This window comes from Phoca vitulina, unplaced genomic scaffold, assembly GCF_004348235.1.
Source record: "Phoca vitulina isolate PV1807 unplaced genomic scaffold, GSC_HSeal_1.0 scaffold19, whole genome shotgun sequence".
In the NCBI taxonomy this organism is placed as follows: domain Eukaryota; kingdom Metazoa; phylum Chordata; class Mammalia; order Carnivora; family Phocidae; genus Phoca; species Phoca vitulina.
Genome location: NW_022589722.1, coordinates 14,224,590 through 14,243,960, shown reverse-complemented (window position 1 = coordinate 14,243,960; position 19,371 = coordinate 14,224,590). Strand labels below are relative to the sequence as shown.

At 35.0% G+C, this 19,371-nt stretch overlaps 1 protein-coding gene across 1 annotated transcript in view; it reads right to left on the bottom strand.

Moving 5' to 3' along the window:
* Window positions 1-1,373: 1,373 nt before the first annotated feature.
* GAS2L3 (growth arrest specific 2 like 3) overlaps window positions 1,374-19,371 on the bottom strand; it is a 36,548-nt gene continuing 18,550 nt past the window's right edge. The window contains exons 3-9 of the mRNA XM_032416793.1: window positions 18,769-18,937; window positions 17,568-17,683; window positions 15,381-15,522; window positions 9,844-9,907; window positions 9,040-9,178; window positions 4,269-4,376; window positions 1,374-2,708 (exon numbers count right to left, since the gene is read on the bottom strand). Of these exons, the coding sequence (XP_032272684.1) occupies window positions 1,407-2,708; window positions 4,269-4,376; window positions 9,040-9,178; window positions 9,844-9,907; window positions 15,381-15,522; window positions 17,568-17,683; window positions 18,769-18,937 (2,040 nt within the window). The 3' untranslated portion in view covers window positions 1,374-1,406. The remainder of the gene's footprint in view (window positions 2,709-4,268; window positions 4,377-9,039; window positions 9,179-9,843; window positions 9,908-15,380; window positions 15,523-17,567; window positions 17,684-18,768; window positions 18,938-19,371) is intronic.

Genomic DNA, 19,371 nt, shown 5'->3' with positions numbered 1-19,371 from the left:
AGATGCTTATCTTATAATTGCACATTTGTGTAAACCATTATTTTTCTTTAGAAAACACATTGTAGCTTAAAATAGGGAAACACAAACCTCAATATTGAATATAATAACCTATGATAACTGATAATACTATAAAGTTATTAAACACACCCTTAAAACTTCTGAAAGTACATTAATAATTTTTTAAATAGCCACAATCCCTTAAAAAAACAAATTATTTACAAATATCTTAGAGCAAAGGAACCTATGCAGTCATTACATGATGTGGATATGTTCCTTGGAGAATCTGCCTAGAGAGCAGAAAATGCTGCTTATATCCTGTCCACTTGCCATTGAAAAACTGAAAGCAGCATGACTTTACTAAAGAAAATTAATGTAATTGGAAGGATCTAATTAAAACTGGCATTGTGCTATCTAAAGAAAAATAACAATCACGTGATAGAATTTTTATATAGCACCAACATAAGATTCTTTAATAACACCTTAATTTTAAGATTGTTAACACATAGTTCTGATGTTAAAACATTATTTTAAATGTAAAAATTCATATCTGCACTCAGAGGAAACTATATTAAAAATATTTGTAATATGCAAAAAGTTACTAAATCAGTTTCCCCTTTCACATTGCACAACATCCATCTAAAATATAAGGTGTAGATTCTTATAAATAATATATAAAAAGTCTTGGGTTTTTTTTTTTTTACTAAATTTCAGTTTATATTTCAATATCTTGTGTTTTTTTTTTGTACCAAAAATATAATAAAATATTACCAATGTTAATATAAGCCAGTCAAAAAAATCAGTTCCTTCTGATTTGGAAAGCTTAAACATTTTAAGTACCAGGATTCTGCCAACCCTCGAGTGACGTCAAGCTAATCAGCAGCAGCCACTGGTACTTAGTATTGTTCCATCAGATAATCCTGATCAAAAAATTAAATTAGGTGCCTTTTGTAAGACAAGTGCCAAACCGTTGCTATTTTACCAAAATGCAATAACTAATATTAACAGCACCACGGTTGCTATTAGCCAGTATATAACCTCCATATTTAATACATATTCAAAAATACAGCAATTATAGTTGTAACTCTAGTAGTGTTATTTAACTCACTTCCCTTAGAGGGCAGACATTAACAAAGATGCTATGTATCGAAAATCATATCAACGTCTATTATTAATAAGAACCTTATGGCAAGTTTACAACTGTCTACCTCAAAAGGATACCTTCTGGAAAATTCAGAAATGTGAATTCTGATACACCCTTCACCCCCATCCCCAACCTCCAACCCCCACCTTACTGTGCCTAATATCTGAGCTGTTCGGACAAACACAAACAGGAGAAACTTTCAAGATGTGAGGCTAACACATTCACTCTCTTCCTTTCCCGTTTTCTTAAAACGACACATTTGTATTTATTTCCTAGGTTTCTTACTTCCAGTCATAACAAAATAATGGTCATCGTCTTCCTTCTTTGTGGTAGGTTTTTTATCTCCACTAACTGCTTCCTTACCAGATGAGGGTGGTTTCCTGGTTGAAGCCGGGGCTTTGCCACTTTTCGGAGGCCCTTGAGCTGAATACTGGCTCTTGGTGGCAGTCTGTGCTGACTTTGGTACACGTGGTGTCCTGACAGAGGACTGGGGAAGACTCACGAGGGACAGTGGAGTACGGCCAGGGGACTTCGAGGAGCTGGGTCCCTTCTTCTGGGATGGACTTTTATTCTGGGGCTGCTTTTTGGCAACTGAACCCATATTCTTATCTTTTGATTCCTGTGCAACTTTTGTGGGTACAACTGAGGATACGGAGAGTGGCTGGTTTACATTTAAGGCTGACTTAAGTTTCTGTGCTGGCACTGCCCTGGCTTGGGGGGCTCCATCAGAGGGCTGAGATCGTGTTCCTAGACTTGTGGGTATAGTTTTGGAACTGGATTTTGTCATTTTTGCAGGGGAATGGAGAGAGGAGGAAGGTTTAGGCCTTACGTGTGTATTTGCCTTAGGCGGCTTTGGACGCTTTGATGATGAATTTGAATGTGCCACGGAGTGAGACTCTGCAGTATCCCTGGAAGGTACAGGAATGTGTTTCAAATGCTTTGGTTCAGTTTTTCCAGAAGACTTATTTGGCAAAAGTGCAGACTCGGGCACATCTCTGGGCTTCTGGGATGTAACAAGCTTGGCCTGAGTACTGGGTGATGAGATACGTTTTCTCACTGACTGAGATTCACAAGGTGCGGTTCTTGATGAGGCGGGTGAAGAAGTGCTTTTACCTACTGCATTGTTTGAAGGAGCCTGTGGTTTCTTTGCGATGCCTTTTGAAGATTTGAGCTTAAGATGAGAAGACGCTGCCGGAGAATTTGGCAATTTGGAACAGACCAACACAGAGCCCAGATTCCCTCCTTTCAGGGAAGATGCAGGCAGCAATGCACCCGGTGGACGTACCTGCTTTTCTTTGCTCCTTGGAATACCAACTGGCGTGCCAGGTTTTGATTTTTGTTTCTGAAACTTGCTAACAGCTGACAAAGGATTCATTTCAGGAGGCTGAGGTGTTCTGGCGGACGAGTCAGGTACACTTTCATTGGAAACTCCTTTTTGAAAGGCTAGAATTTTTTGTTCTAATGTAGCAAACTGTAATATTCGACAGGGATCATATTTAAGCAAAAATCCTTGAAGAGTATCCCAGCCTCCACCAACACGGACCATGACATGTTTTCCATGAAGCATCTTTTCCCCCAAAAGAAAGTAAAAAACAAAAACAAAAACAAAAAAACGTAAGGTTCACAGTTACAATTCATTAGCAGTCATAATTTGTGATGTATATGACCTATGAAATTCAGAGTATTTGCCAGCAGCTTCACCATAAATTGATAGCCTATTTCTTATATTATTAAAATAATCAATTTAATTCATACTGAATCATGCAACTAAATACAGGTCCTCTAATTTGTAAGAAAAACTTTTGCACATAACTTGCATCCTAAAAATCCAAATTACAAATATACAAAATTGCAAGGGCAATATTGTTCAATAAAGAGGAAGAAAAGAGAGAGGAAAGAGGGAGGGAGATGAAGAGAAGGAGAAATGAGTACTTACAGAAACTATGCCTCATAATAAAGAAAAAAAATTATGGAAGGAAGATAAAAACAACTAAAATTTGTACTTTACAATAAATTACTTTCATATATATTTTAGCAATTTAACCTTTCATAAACCTTGATATAATTTATGATTAATTCTTCTTTGCAGGCAAGAAAATTATGGCTCTGCGAGGTTGAGGAAATTGTCTCAGATCACACAGCTCTGGCCTGGCCTCAAACATACCAGGCTGCCCAACCCAAATGGTGCTTTTGTGCAGACAAGATGCATCCTCGGGTGGGCCAGCACAGTCCCAGCTGATTTTCAGGCCCCTGTTCATTCAGCAGGCAGCTCTGCACCATTGTAGGAGACTGCCCTGCAAATTTTAACTCTAAATCCCATGCTCTGTGCACCATCATTGTATCAGACTGCCTTAAAAAAAGAAAGCTAATTAAAAAATAGAAAGTCTTGGAAATGTTTCTGTGTGAGTTGGGCGGGGTGTGGGGAGGTAATGATAATACATGAAATTTAAAAATATGGATGGTGAAATATTTTTAAATACTTCTATATTATATTCCTAAATTGGGAATAAAAGAGCTCTTGTATCAGAAGTGGACAGAATACTGAACAGGTGAAACTTCAATCTCTTTACCAATAAACGGGACAGTTAATCAACTGCGGATCGCAGATGGGACAAAGGAAGGAAATGAATATGCACATCAGGATACTGGTAAACACACTGATGCTGTGTCAATGAAAAAAGATTTTATACTTAAGACCCAATCTATACATTATTATTAACTGCAATGTTTCTACCTCCTTTTCTTATTACTGATATTTAATCTTATTACATGTATTGTTTTAGTTTTTTCTTATGATGGGAAATTCCTTTTTAGAAAATTTGAAAAGTTTAAGAATAAATTAGCTGAGGTATACAAAGATTTTTTTCCCAACAATTATATTAAATGTCTGAATAGTCTTAGCTACCCTTGGTAGTTTATTGTGTTAAAGGTGTCTACCCAAACTCATTATATACTCATGAAAGCAAGTATTCCATATTTTTCCTGTACAGTAAAATTATTTCATTAATAACACTCCCTATTCCAATTTTTTAAAAAGTAAAAGGAAAGCAAAAGGAATTTGGTAAAACAATAAATCCAATTTCAAAATAAGACCTGTATGTAAATAGGATGTAAATGATGGACTTACTCTTATAAAGAGTATTTTATCCCCAAGTCGGTACCGTCCTTCAGATAAGTACTCAATAGAGAATCGATGGGAACAACTACAAGGAGGGTCCTCAGCAATATGTTTAACCTAAGATTAAAAATAAACAAAATTTAGTGCTTGTGACAAAAAATATTTAACATTAAAATGCAAGGTTATTTGATAGATGGGAAAATCAAATTCAAAGATAAAAATTTAAAGACACTTGAACCATTTATTATCTCTCCTTTACTTGTTGACAAATATTGAGATTAGGATTTTTTTTTAAGTAATCTCTAGACCAAACATGGGGCTTGAACTCATGACCCTGAGGATCAAGAGTCACATGCTCCACGGACTGAGCCAGCCAGCTCCCTGAAAGATGCTGAGATTAGACATTAATCTAATAAAAGCTGACAGTGACAATCTTTTTTTTTTTTTTTTCCTTTTTTAAAGTAGGCTCCACACCCAATGTAGGGCTCAAACTCAGAAACCTGAGATCAAGAGTTGCATGCTCTCCTGACTGAGCCAGCCAGGAGCCCCAGTGATGAAGTCTTGGGTCTCCCTCTCTCCCTCCCTACCCCACCTCTCGCCCTCTCTCTCCCTCTTTCTGCCTAAGCGCAATCAGGGTCCCAATGCACTCATTGACCGCTGGAGGTCTGTGAATGTGTACAACAGTGAAGTCAATTCAAAACACATTCATTAAGTCATAGGAAACACCTGAGTTCATTGTTAAGCTTGAATTGTTTTATGCCCTGGATTAATATATCTGTGTCAAGTCAAAGATAGGCCAGTTAGATAAAGCTTAAGTAGGAATTCGCACTTGTCCCTTAACACTATGCTAAATTAACATTTGGAGGGGGATATCAAGATTGTTCCAAAGTTACTGTTAAAATAACCAGAGGCGTATTTATATCTATTCACCCAAGATTGGGTGAAATTCTAAAGAATTCAATTCAAGAGGCATTTTTCTAAAAGTGCTCACTTTGTTTCAATAGTCTGCTAAGGAGATGAGAATTGGGGAGAAATCCCTACTTCTATCCCTCAAGGAGCTTACAGAATTTTTAACTGCAGTAAACATCTAAAAAATTATAAAAATGAATATAAAAAGAAATTCAGGAATTCTATACTTAAAATATGGAAATTATAATAAACTGATTAAAAAATAAAAATATTTGTTGAGATGTTTGATTGAAAAAAGTTGCATATCAGTCACCATGGAAAATATTTTGTTTTCCTAAAATCACATTTTTGAAAAAGCAAGGCCATGAAATATTTTTCTCAATTATTTGTCACACAGTGTATATCTACACAAACTCATTTAATTGGACTTGGGTATGATGTTAAACCAAAGTCTCTTCAGATATGCCCAATTTAGCTAAGCACTAAAAGAAATGCATGATTGTCTTCATTATCTACCCAAAATGAACAGCTAAAGGTGGATTCACCAGGGCATGATCAGAAGGGTCCGGAATTTATCTCTCTACATCATTCATCTAACAAAATAATATGATCGTAAATAGAACTGATTTTCATAAGCCATTCAATTAAGTTTCTCTCGTTCACAGCCTGGTATGTGTGTCTGTGTACACACACATTCATGCACACACATGACGCCTGCATAAAAGAGCTAAATAGAAACTGAACATGGGTAAAGAATTCACAATTATTATAACCGTTTACACATTAGTTAACCAAAGTAATCTGAAAGGAGGTGTTTTTTTCGGTCACTACTTTCTATCCCTAAAAGTTTCATAAGCATACAGAATTATAGCTAAATACAGCACTCTAAATAATGAATCAGATGATAATTGTTCCTTACTTTAAACACGACTCTAAAATCTCTGTAGATCATGTATGTATAGGTGGACACTGAATGTATTCATGTAGCACATGCATATTTAAAGAAATGTGTTCTTTTTTAGTGTTCACAACAAGAATGTAAATATGAAAAGTCATTTGCTTTGTTTAAAATATCCAAATACCACTTACATTCAGCAGTAAAAATTAGCATTAACCCACAATCTAAACAAAGGAGTAGGCCTAAAAGAAATAAGAGCTACGGATAAAAAGTGTTCTCTTATGGTTTTATCTACTGCATAACTAACATTAAAACACTAAAGGAAATAGCTAAAGAAATTAAAATCATCTAAAAAGGCACTAACCTATTGATTATTTTCATTCTTTTTCTTATAGTTTGTCTATATATACATACTTTTCACAAAATATTTTTCTTATTGCTACATAGTCTTCATAATGATCACATATAATGATTATTCTGTTAAGATAATGAATCCTAATTCACCTAGCCATTGCTCTATTTGAGAGTATTCACATTGCTTCTAATTTTCACCACTATAAATAGCACAATAAATACTTTCATTTGTTCTGGGGGATTACCCTTCAATTACAATAAAAATGAAAGAGGAACATTTTTGTGGTTCTTGATATCCATTTGTCAACTTGTTTTGCAAAAGTTTACATCATTTTCCATCACAAGTAGCAATCCCTAAGTAGACTTTTACCAGAATTTATCAGCACCAGGTTTCATAATTTTAAAAAATTTTTACTAATGACGCAAATTGTGTATCTTAATTCCTTGATTCTCAGCAAGATTCAACACTGTATTTTCCTCTTGTGTAAACAACAGTCCTTGCCCATTTACTTCTGGAAATGCTTTTCTTATCAAACTGTACATAGTCTTTCCTATTCAATAAAAAATATTTTACCAATGTTTTCTTCTTTATTTAATTATTATTTTAGGTTCTATAATATTTAAAATAAGTTTTATTTTTTAACCTACTGCATTACCACTGTGTCACACACTGACATTGACAGTCATCATATAAATCAGTAATATAGGTAAAATATATTTTGGCCTGGTAAAGAATATTCAGGCTGACATTTTCTTTTTTTTTTTCTTTTGTTAATCCCCATATATTACATCATTAGTTTTTGATGTAGTGTTCCATGATTCATTGTTTGCGTATAACACCCAGTACTTCATGCAGAACGTGCCCTCTTTAATACCCATCACCAGGCTAACCCATCCCCCCACCCCCCTCCCCTCTATAACCCTCAGTTTGTTTCTCAGAGTCCATAGTCTCTCATGGTTTGTCTCCCCCTCCGATTTCCCCCCCTTCATTCTTCCCCTCCTGCTATCTTCTTCTTTTTTTTTTTTTTAACATATAATGTATTATTTGTTTCAGAGTTACAGGTCTGTGATTCAACAGTCTTACACAATTCACAGCGCTCACCATAGCACATACCCTCCCCAATGTCTATCACCCAGCCCCCCCATCCCTCCCATCCCCCACCACTCCAGCAACCCTCAGTTTGTTTCCTGAGATTAAGAATTCCTCATATCAGTGAGGTCATATGATACATGTCTTTCTCTGATTGACTTATTTCGCTCAGGATAACACCCTCCAGTTCCATCCATGTCGTTGCAAATGGCAAGATTTCATTCCTTTAATGGCTGCATGATATTCCATTGTATATATGTACCACACCTTCTTTATCCATTCATCTGTCGATGGACATCTTGGCTCTTTCTACAGTTTGGCTATTGTGGACATTGCTGCCATAAACATCGGGGTGCACGTTCCCCTTCAGATCCCTACATTTGTATCTTTGGGGTAAATACCCAGTAGTGCAATTGCTGGATCGTATGGTGAGCTCTATTTTCAACTTTTTGAGGAACCTCCATACTGTCTTCCAGAGTGGCTGCACCAGCTTGCATTCCCACCCACAGTGTAGGAGGGTTCCCCTTTCTCCGCATCCCCATCAGGCTGACATTTTCTTAATCTGTCTTGCAAGGATATCCAAATCTTTTACTATAGACTTTTATTATGTTAAACAAAACAATCAAAGCAATACTTTCTAAATGTTTATCAGTAATGACTTATTTGTTATTTCTTAAATAATTTTGTATTTTAAGCACTTTCATCAAATACAACGGTCTGAAAAAGACCATAATTCTAAGCAACAGTGGAAGCAGAAAATAATGTTTGCTACTCAGTTCACCTCCATCACTCACTAGACTATAGTCACTACAGAAGACACAGCCCACAGCTGGGGCAACTGCTAGTGACCTCTGCATAATGATGGACAGGTAAAGCTCTAAGACTTCCCAGTTGAGACCCGTCATCTAAAAGTCTGCATACATTCTGTCAGGGGAATATTCCCCAAAACCCCATCAATTTGCTCTTACAACTTTTCCTCCTCCTATATATTCCAAGTATCAGTGTACCATTTACTTAGAAACCTTAAAAATCACCCTAGGTTTTCTCCCTCCCTATCAGAATTAGGATTCTTCAATTCTACCTCCAAAATATGTCCTATTATTGTTCCTCTTGCTTCACCTTCACTACTGCTGCCCGAGTTCAGGTTCTCATCATTATAGGCCTGGATTATTACAATAAAACCAATATAACCTCTACATGACCATGAGAGTAATCCTTATAATTTGCAAATCAGATTATAACACTACTATGTTTAAAAAAAGAATCAATGAATTCTTTGGCTTCCAGTACCCTTCATGAGGGATTCCAGCCTATTTGCCTCCCCACTCCTCAAATACACATCCATTCCTCATCATACACAAACAACACATCACCTTTAACATATGGTGCCCTAAATTCACCAGGGAGTGGAAGTTAGTACTGGCGTATGTTCTGAATAAGAAACATTCTCTTTTAAACACAGCATCACCTGTGGCAAACTATGAGACTCTGACACATCACAGTTGAGAGAAAATACAGCAATTACTTACAGCCTCATGCAGCTCTTCATGCTGACAGCACGATTTCGGAATGCTAATGGAATCTTCAGGCCCAGAAGTATTAAGTAAGGTCTCTTCTAGTTCAATTTCTTTCTCAAGTTTTACTAATACTGGTGGCTCAACCCCATATCTGAAAACCAGTTAGGAGATCTCATCATTCAAGAAAAGTCTGACCCATTCACTTCCCTGCATATCACAATAGGTTATGTTTTATTTTTAAAGTGAAGTCTATATGACTCTCTTCCACCAATTGTTTCACTGGAACATCTGGAAATGCTTTTTAATGTCCAAGAGCTGTCAAAAATTCAGGATATAATCTTCACATTACAGCATATATTGGGATTACTGGATGCTCCAGTATTCAACCAGGGATCCTGAAAGTTAGCCCCCTTTAAAGTCAGCTTCAGAGTAAAGATGGGGCTGAGTCAGGTATGGATGACACTAAGCCTCAGCCTTCTTATCAGATCCTCTTTGTGTCCAGATGATCTGCCTTGCCTTGAATTGCTAAGAGTTTTACATGCTTTTACCATATTCTTAGTCTAAAAAATTTAAGCAACCACTTTTACAGTTTAATACTAAATGATGGCAAGGTATATGGGTGAGCATATGTTGACACATGACACAGCTCATGCAAACAGAACAAAGTTAATAATAAAATAAATAAATAAAAGATAGGAAATTAAGTTATTTTATTTTAATCAAGAATTATTTTATTTTAGAAAATAGTGTTCTATCTAAAAGTAGCTTTTAAAAGATTAATGACATTGAAATTCTGAAATAATGTGGAATACACACCTCGACACAATTCGACCAATTTCAAGAAGACAAAGATACACCTGTCTTGGATCTTTGTGCAAAACTGTGAAAAAATAAGACCACATATTTTAAAGGGCAAAATTAAATAGGGAAATTTCTGGCATGGAAGAAGTAAAAAAAATAATAATAATGAAGACAGGAGGTTTACTTGTTTGGAGACTTAGAAAAGACATTTTTCTCTACATATTATCATCGTCCATAAATTTTTTTAAAAACTGGCTAATAAGAAGAGGATGAAAACTTAGCATGTACCCTAATTTGTAACACTTTAAGTCTAAAAAACTAAGGGCTTAGTAACATTACATTGTTTATATTTCAGGTCTCTCAACACGAGATATTATTTGAAGAGATATATCACCTCAATTTTATTCTAAACTATCTTTAGCTTAGGACTATGTGTTAATGGCCTTCTCAAACTTTTTCAAAATCAGAAAAGAAGGAGTACTTCCTAACTCATTCTATGAGGTCAATATTACCCTGACACCAAAGCCAGACAAATATATCACAAGAAAACTAAAGACTAATATCCTTTATGAATATAGATGTAAAAATCTTCAATGCAATACTGGCAAACTGAATCCAGCAGCAAGTGAGATATATCCCAGGAATGCAAGGTTGGTTCAACGTATGAAAATCAATCAATATAATCCACTATATTAATAGAATAAAGGAAAAGAAACACACAATTATCTCAGTAGACACAGAAAAAGCATTTGACAAAATCAAATACCCTTTTCATGATAAAAAAAAAAAAAGGAAGATTCAACAAACTAGGAATGGAAGGAAACGTTATAAATCTGAAAATGGGTATCTATGAAAAACCCAGAGTTAACATCATTCTTAATGGTAAAAGACTGAGAATCTTCCTCTGAAGACTAGGGAGAAGACAAGGATGTCCACTCTTACCTCTTCTATTCAAAATTGTATGGGAGGTTCTAGACAGGGCATTTAGGCAAGAAAAACAAATAAAGGGCATCCAGATTGGAAAGGAGGAAGGAAAACTATCTCCATTTGGATGACACTGTCCTTTGCATAAAAAAACCCTAAGGAATCTACAAAAAATAGTATAAGAGCAAACTCAATTTCAGCAAAGTTGCAGGATACAAGATCAATATACAAAAATCATTTCACTTTATACAATCTGAACATGTAATTTAAAAAACAATTCAATTTACAATGCTTCAAGAAGAATAAAGTACTTAGGAACAAATTTAACCAAAGAATTTTATGACTTGTTTACTGAAAACTACAAAATATTCTTGAAAGAAATTAAGGAAGATACAAATAAATGGAAAGACATCCTGTGTTCATGGATTGGGAGACATAATATTGTTAAGATGACAAAACTCTTCAAACTGACCTACAGATTCAGTGCAATCCCTATCAAAATTCCAACAGCCTTTTTTACAGAAATGGTTAAGCTGATAAAATTCATATAGAATTGTAAAAAGACAGACTAGCAAAAACAAGAACAAAGTCGGAAGACTCGCACTTCCCAATTTCAAGACTTACAACAAAGCTACAGTAACCAAGACAGTGTGTTAGTGGCACAAGGACAGACATAGAGACCAGTGGAATGGAACTGAAAGCCCAGAAATAAACCCAGACATTTGTGTTCAGTTGATTTTCAAAAAGGGTGGCAAGACAACTCAGTAAGGAAAACAGCAGTCTTTTCAACAGATGGTGTTAGAACAACTGGATATCTACATGCAAAAGAATGAATTTAGACCCTTACTTCACAACAAATACAAAAAAATAACTCAAAATGGATCAAAGACCTAAACATAAGAGCTAACACTATAAAACTCTTAGAAGAAAAAAGAGGTGAAAATCTGTGTGACCTTGGATTAGGCCATAGTATTTTAAATATGACACCAAAAGCACAAGCAATCAAAGAAAAGATAAATTGAACTTAATCAAAATTAAAAATTTTCATGCATCAAAGGACACTATCAAGAAAGTGAAAAGGCAACCTAAGCCCTGGATGAAAATATTTGCAAATCATATATCTGATAAGGGCCTAGTATTCAGAATAAATAAAAAACTCTTACAAGTCAACCAAAAAAAGACCAATGACCCCCCAAAAATGAGCAAAAGATTTGAATACAGATTTCTTCAAAGAAGACACACAAGTGGCCAATAAGCCATGAAAAGATGCTCAACATCATTAATCATTAAGGAAATGCAAATCAAAACCACAATGAGCCACCACTTCACATATCCACTAGGAGAGTCATTTAAAAAAAAAAAAAAACAGTAACAAGTGTTGGCGGAGATGTGAAGTTGTTCGTTGCCAGTGGGAATGTAAAATGGTGAAGCCATTGTGAAAGCAGTTTGGTAGTTCCTTAAAAAGATAAATATAGAATTACCATATGATTCAACAATTCCACTTCTAGCTATATCCCTGAGAGAATTAAAAACATATGTTCACTCAAAAACCTGTAAACAAATGTAGACAGCAGCATTATTCATATTGACCAAAAAGAAAAAACAATCAAAATGTCCATCAGATGATAATGTTTTTTAAAAATGTAGTATATCCGGGCGCCTGGGTGGCTCAGTTGGTTAAGCGACTGCCTTCGGCTCAGGTCATGATCCTGGAGTCCCTGGATCGAGTCCCGCATCGGGCTCCCTGCTCGGCAGGGAGTCTGCTTCTCCCTCTGACCCTCCCCCTCTCATGTGCTTGCTCTCTCTCATTCTCTCTCTCTCAAATAAATAAATAAAAAATCTTTAAAAAAAAAAAAAATAATAAATAAATAAAAATGTAGTATATCCATACATGGAATCATTCAGCTCTATAAAGGAATGAAGTACTATTGAATGCTATGACATAAATGAAACATGCTAAATGAAAAAAGCCAGACACAAAAAGCCACATATAGTATGATTCTATTTATTTAAAGGGTCCAGAATATGCAAATCCATAGATGCCTGAAGATGCCAGAAGGACTAATTGTTAATAGCTATGAGTTTTCTTTTGTGAATGATGAAAATGTTCTGGAATTAATTAGTGGTGATGGTTGCATAACACAGTGAATATACTAAAAACCACTTAAGTGTACATTTTGAAATGATGAATTTTATGTTATGTGAAGTGCATCTCAATTGTTTTTTAAAGATTTTATTTATTTATGTATTTATTTGAGAGCGTGACAGAGAGCGAGCACACATGCGCAAGCAGGAGAAGGAGCAGAGGGAGAGGAATAAGCAGACTCCACACTGAGCGCGGAGCCCGATGGGGGCTTGATCCCATGACTCTGAGATCACAACCCAAACCAAAGTCAAGAGTTGGATGCTCAACTGACTGAGCCATCCAGGTACCCCAAAGTGTATCTCAATTTTTTTAAATGCTATAAATAAAACCAAATATGCTTAAAATGGTTAAGACAGGAGATTATGTTCTGTATACTCTAGCACATTAGAAAATTTTGTTTAATATTTTAAAAGGAACCCAAATACTAATCTAATCCTTCAAACAAAGATCCTTAATAAAAAACAAAGCCAGACAAACAAAAAACCCTGATCATTAGAATTCAGCCAAAGGCACCAATATGGTAGTTGTGGATCATCTACCTTTCTGTTCCTGTCCTTAGAGTTAAAAGCTCTAGGAAACTTCTGAACCCTAACAGAATAATGGTTTGTGTGATGAATAACATGCACATTGACTCCCCCAGTGGAAATGGCAGTTCTTTGATTCATTAATATCATCTATTACATACCCCAAGCACAAAGTATACCCTTCCAGAGCAATAAAAAGGCCTATATTTGACTTTAAAATCCATACCAAAAGGAATTTGTCCTGCAATTTTTATTAAACTTGTTTCTCTAAAAGTAGCTTTTAAGCATAGCGTATTTGTTTTTTTTTAATTGCTTTGATTTCCTAGCAAAATGTAAAAATTTAGAGGCTTATCTCTGAAACCTTTAGAAAGTAAAAATACTAGCTCATCAGTTCAATGCCTAGAAATGAATTACTGTTACTGGCAGTGCTTTATTTAGTCCTATGCTGACCTTCAGGACAGTCAGAAGAGGGCTTCTACTAACAATGAGAAATATACAATTTTATATCCTTCCAGAAACAATAAACTGGAAATTAGAGAATTCAAAGCATTTCCTCTTTCCTTTGATCTCTACAACCTGCATATGCCATTAATGAACCTCATTGTCAATAACAATCAGCACACCTGGATTAAAGCAGGGTGCAAAATGGGAAGTAAAATAGTAACCCGTCACATTTTTTTAATTGTATACCGGATAGGAATATCCAGAGGAATATCAAATGGGTAGCAGTGGGAGCAGCCTACCCTGTGTGCAGGCAACAAGGGTGTGCACAGTCAGAGAATTTTATTTTATTTTGTTCTGTTTTTAGTTTATTTGCTCAGTTTATGTTTGGCATAGAACTATGAACAGATGGTTACCTAATAACCTGAATCTTTGCTTAAGGCAGTGAACTAGTTATTCCTTTTTTTTTTTAATTCAGAGAATTTTCAAACTATAATAAAACCACCTAAAAATTTGTTTGTTTTTTATTATCACCATGAACCAGCAATTCTAAACAATGTCAGTGATAAAATACTTCTCTCTACCAGGGAACCCTACTACTCCCATGATCTCCACCCACCCTTGGTATGCTACTGTTCCTATCAAAACATTAAAAATTCTATGTGTGGGGGCGCCTGGGTGGCTCAGATGGTTGAGCGTCTGCCTTCAGCTCAGGTCATGATCCCAGGGTCCTGGGATCGAGCCCCGCGTCGGGCTCCATGCTCAGCAGGGAGCCTGCTTCTCCTTCTCCCTCTGCCTCTCTCCCTGCTCATGCTTTCTCTCTCTCTCTGTATCTCTGTGTCTCAAATGAATAAATAAAATCTTTAAAAAATAAATAAATAAAAAAAAATAAAAATTCTATGTGTGTATGTATATACATATATAAATGCTCTAAGGAAATATATATATAATAGTCTAAAACTTAGCTAGCTTCCACGTTAGTCACTGCACAGATGCTTCTATTGACTTAAAGTAAATGAGACAATATGTCAATAATTCTTCAGTAGAGTATGACTTTTTGAAATGAATTGTCAAAAACATGACTCGTTTAGACAATCAACTTGACAGCTGCTGTTTACAAGGTAAATCTAAATACCATGAGTATATCTCATTTGGCCTTCTGTTATTTCTATAATTATCCAGTTAAAAAGAAATTACTAGTAATTTAGACTTTGGTAGAGTAATTCTTGATGAAAACATTAATTAGCAAAGCATTAGTCCAGAACCTTTCCTTGACCAACTCATTTAGGAAGTAAAATATTTCTAGGGCATTCTAAATATAAAAGATCTTTATAAATAAAAAGCTTAATATATATGGTTTAGAATCTGATTCTCCAATTGTTTTACATATATTTAAAGTATAAATTTTTCTAGGAAAATGAGATACAGCATTTGAGTCCTTATTTGGAAAAAAAATTACATGTGAGACATACAAAAATACCCTAATAAACATTAAACACAGTGATAACAACACTTACCTAAACCTTCAGATTCAAAGAGGTAAGTCTCATCAACCCCAATGTGCCTGCACCAGTGAAGGAAGTTTGCAGTATTGTCTCTAGCAAAGAATGAACCTGAGGCAGCATCCTTCTTACAGGGCACTTTTCTCATTGGAAAATTCTGGAAAAGATGAAAGAATAATTTCAAAAACTCATATGAAGGATATTTTCATTAGATATCCATTTTAATATCACTAAATAAATATGACTAAAAAGTTCAGAACATTAGGAGGAAAAAGTATCTTCAAAAATTATTTTATTTTACTTTAAGTATATTCCAGGAAATGACTCCTAGGAAATCAATCTATTCAAAATTAGCAGTATGATCAAGCATCTCTAACCTCTTTCTTCTTAAAATGACACTGGGGTCTTAATTAAAATAAAAAATGACAGTCTAATAATTCCAAAGCGTATCTCTAAATGTCTCTCCATACACAGTTCAATACAAACACAAAATTATTGCTATGTTAAAGGTTAATGGACACACTCATTTTTGCTTACTTCCTTATTTGCATTCATAAATATGGTTCTGAGTTTCTTGAGGAGACTGTCAAATAAGGAAGTAGTAGCCCATTCTTAATTCAAGTTCTTTGAAAATTAACAGTCTAAGTTTTATAGAATCCTAATTTTTTAACTATCTGGACTAAGAATAGTTAAATAATCCTGCTGAGGCAGAGGGGTTTTAGTTCTCTTTTAAATTTTAGTTGAAAAAGCAATTTATGCTAAGATTTTTTAAAATGCAATAGGCACAATAGGGTATAAGTCTGTCTCCTACCTCTACCACTCAGTTCCTCTCTCTTCCTAGAGATAACCACTTTTACCAGTTCCTTCTATACCTTTCCTGTTGTTGTATTTTCCAGAATTAAAATGGCCTTGTGAGTTTTTCTAATTGTCAAGTGAAATTTTCTCACTCACACGTTAGTAAGCATCTCTACGCACGAGGATACACATATCTGCACCTACAGAATGCCACACAAACATGCTAGTCCACAATCTGATCTGTGTGTGTATGTGTGCACACACACTTAACAACAGGCTGTAGGCATCTTTTGAGGTGAAAAATAACAGATTATTAAAATAATAATAATAAATAAATAAAATAATAAATAATTAAAAAATAACAGATTATTAAAAGAGTCATTTCTAATGAATGGATAATGCATTCCACTCAGTTTAGGTACCATAATTAATTTTTAACAACTTCTTTATTGATGAGCATTTAAATTGTTCTTAACTTTTTCTGCACAATCAAGTTCTTTGAAAATTAATTTGTGAATTTGTAGTTATTTTCTTAGAATAAATCCCTGAGGGAATTATGTTATGTATCAAAAGATGTGCTTTACTTTCTATATATATATAAGATGATAGCAATTTATATTTCTACCAACACTAGGTGAGTATCCAGATGCCACACTAAGAGACCCCAGATCTCATAGGTGACCCGTGTTTGATGAAGAGAGGAAACCTTATCTAGTTCAAATCATGATTTCAGGGTCACCGGAGGAAAACTGCCTAAAAAAATTATTATTCATTCAATCAAATTATAGAATTTACCACCAAGACAAAGTATGGGGAATATAAAGATGGTGATGATGATGGTAGTAATAATAGCAGTAAAAATAATAACTGTGTGCCAGGAACCATCACAAGCTCTTTTCTCATTTAACTCTCACAAGTAAGAGTATTGTTCTCAAGGAGAGATAATTACTTACTGGATATTTACTTAAACTAGGCACAAACCTAAATACCATCTATACATTTCTTCATTTAATTTCATTAAATCCTTGCAAATAAATCTGACAACATAAATGTTAATTCTCCCATTTTGCAAGATTAGATAAATTACCTAAGGTCTTATACATAGTTAGGTGGAAGTTTGCAACCTTTCAGATAGAAATGTACATAAACAAATTAATATGTACCAAGGTATAAAATCACCTACTGTCAGGGTGCCTGAGTGGCTCAGTCGGTTAAGTGTCCAATTCTTGGTTTCGGCTCAGGTCATGATCTCGCGGTCATGAGATGGAGCCCCACGTTGGGCTCTGCACTCAGTGTTGAGTCTGCTTCAGATTCTCTCTCTCTCTCTCCTTCTGCCCCTCCCCCTGCTCGCTCTCTCAAATAAATAAATAAACAAATAAAATCACCTACTGTCAAACATGTTCTTACCCTGGGTTCTTCAGAGTCACAAGCTTTTACCATGTTTTGAAGAACATCAATCAGTTGGCATAATAGTACTCCATTATCAAGTTCTTCCAATAATCTTTCTGCCTTAACTTCAGTACCTAAAAACATATTTCAAAGTTAAGATTCTACTAGAAACAGTAAATTCAAACAATATGGTTAAAATTTAATTAAACGTAATTAGATTATAGCTGAAACATGAGACAAATACTAGATCAGACTCCAAGTATTCACTCTTAGAAGCTATAGTTAAAACAGATAATGCAAAATTAAGACAACCAAAACAAAAATATCTGTGATGTAGAAGAAAAAATAAAATGACATTTTATCTCATTTCCTAAAAACCAGAATGTTTTATATTTCACTATTAACTGTTAAAGTTTTGATTCACTGCACATTACTACTGCTTGCACAAGAAAAAGATTCTCCATAAATAAGATGGATTTTGTTATGATTTTAAAATTAAAGATAATAGCTAACAAACACCCAGAGAATACCGACTTTTTGCCTCTAAAATCCTTTCTTTAGAATCATTATTATTACATAATAAGCTTTTTAAAAATTATCCAAATCATCAAACTGATATGAGAACATTAGAGTGTGCAGTGTTTTTAATTATCTTGGAAAGGCCATAGATGAAATTCTGTATTTAAAAGAGAGCGTTTTTCTGGGGAGAAAGTTCAGAGCACCCTAGTCTCTAACTGAGTAAAGAAAATATGAAGCCAGATATTTTCCAAGCTGATACTTCCTCCTAGGTTTCACATGCCTCTGCCCCTCAATGCCTCAGAAGTAGCAATCATCTTAACTACAATATATATTCCCCTCAGAATCTCATGTCTTATATGAGATGGGGGTGGTGCATTGGTAATAGAGACCCCAAATCAGACCTACACACTTAAAAAAAAAAGTTTTAACATTAACAATGATAATGTTGATTATTCAAAGATTACTACAGATCGCTTCTGTTAAGCCTCAAACTGCCTTACTATCCAAGCCCTAAGGTTCGGGGTGAATTGGAACATCTCCCCAACTAGAATGTAAGCTTGTGAGAACAAGGATATCAAATATTCCATTCACTAGAGTATTCCTAGCCTCTGGAACGATCACTCCTTGACAAAGAGTAAGATTCTCAATAAATATTTAGTAAGTAAAAAACTACAATTCTGAGTATCTTTTCAAGCCTTACCTAATAAACCAGATAGCCAGATTGACAGATCTTCTTGCATGGGCAACAGGGTGGCTTCATGCCTCACAGCTATCCACTCATCATACTGACAAACATCAGCCAAACCTGGCCCGTGTCTGGGGGTCAGAGGACTCCGTGGACTTAGAGGCAGGTCTTCTCCAAACCACACCTAGAGAAAACACCAACCAAATGGATGCAACCTTGTTAAAAGTTAGTATAGCCCACACTTATACTCAAATGATGAATTATAGACCATATATAATATACATATGTGTAAAATCATAGCAGTTCACTGAAAGTTCATAAACTAGAAGCAAACTATTAATCTAGAAACTCGACACATTTTCAGTATTCAATACTGTGGTAAATCAATGAATGGATTCTACTACTATCAAACTACAAGATAAAAGTCAACAAATAATATTTTTCCTTCACTGGCTAGCTAACTAGTTTTTTAATAAGTTACTTGAACCACAGCTTCAGCCTCTCAGCTATAAAATCAGCCAATGTAACCTGCCTTACAAGATACATCTTTGTAGCATCTAGCACTGGGCCTAGCAACATGTGTGGTATAATGGATAAATGAATGAATAAATGCATAAA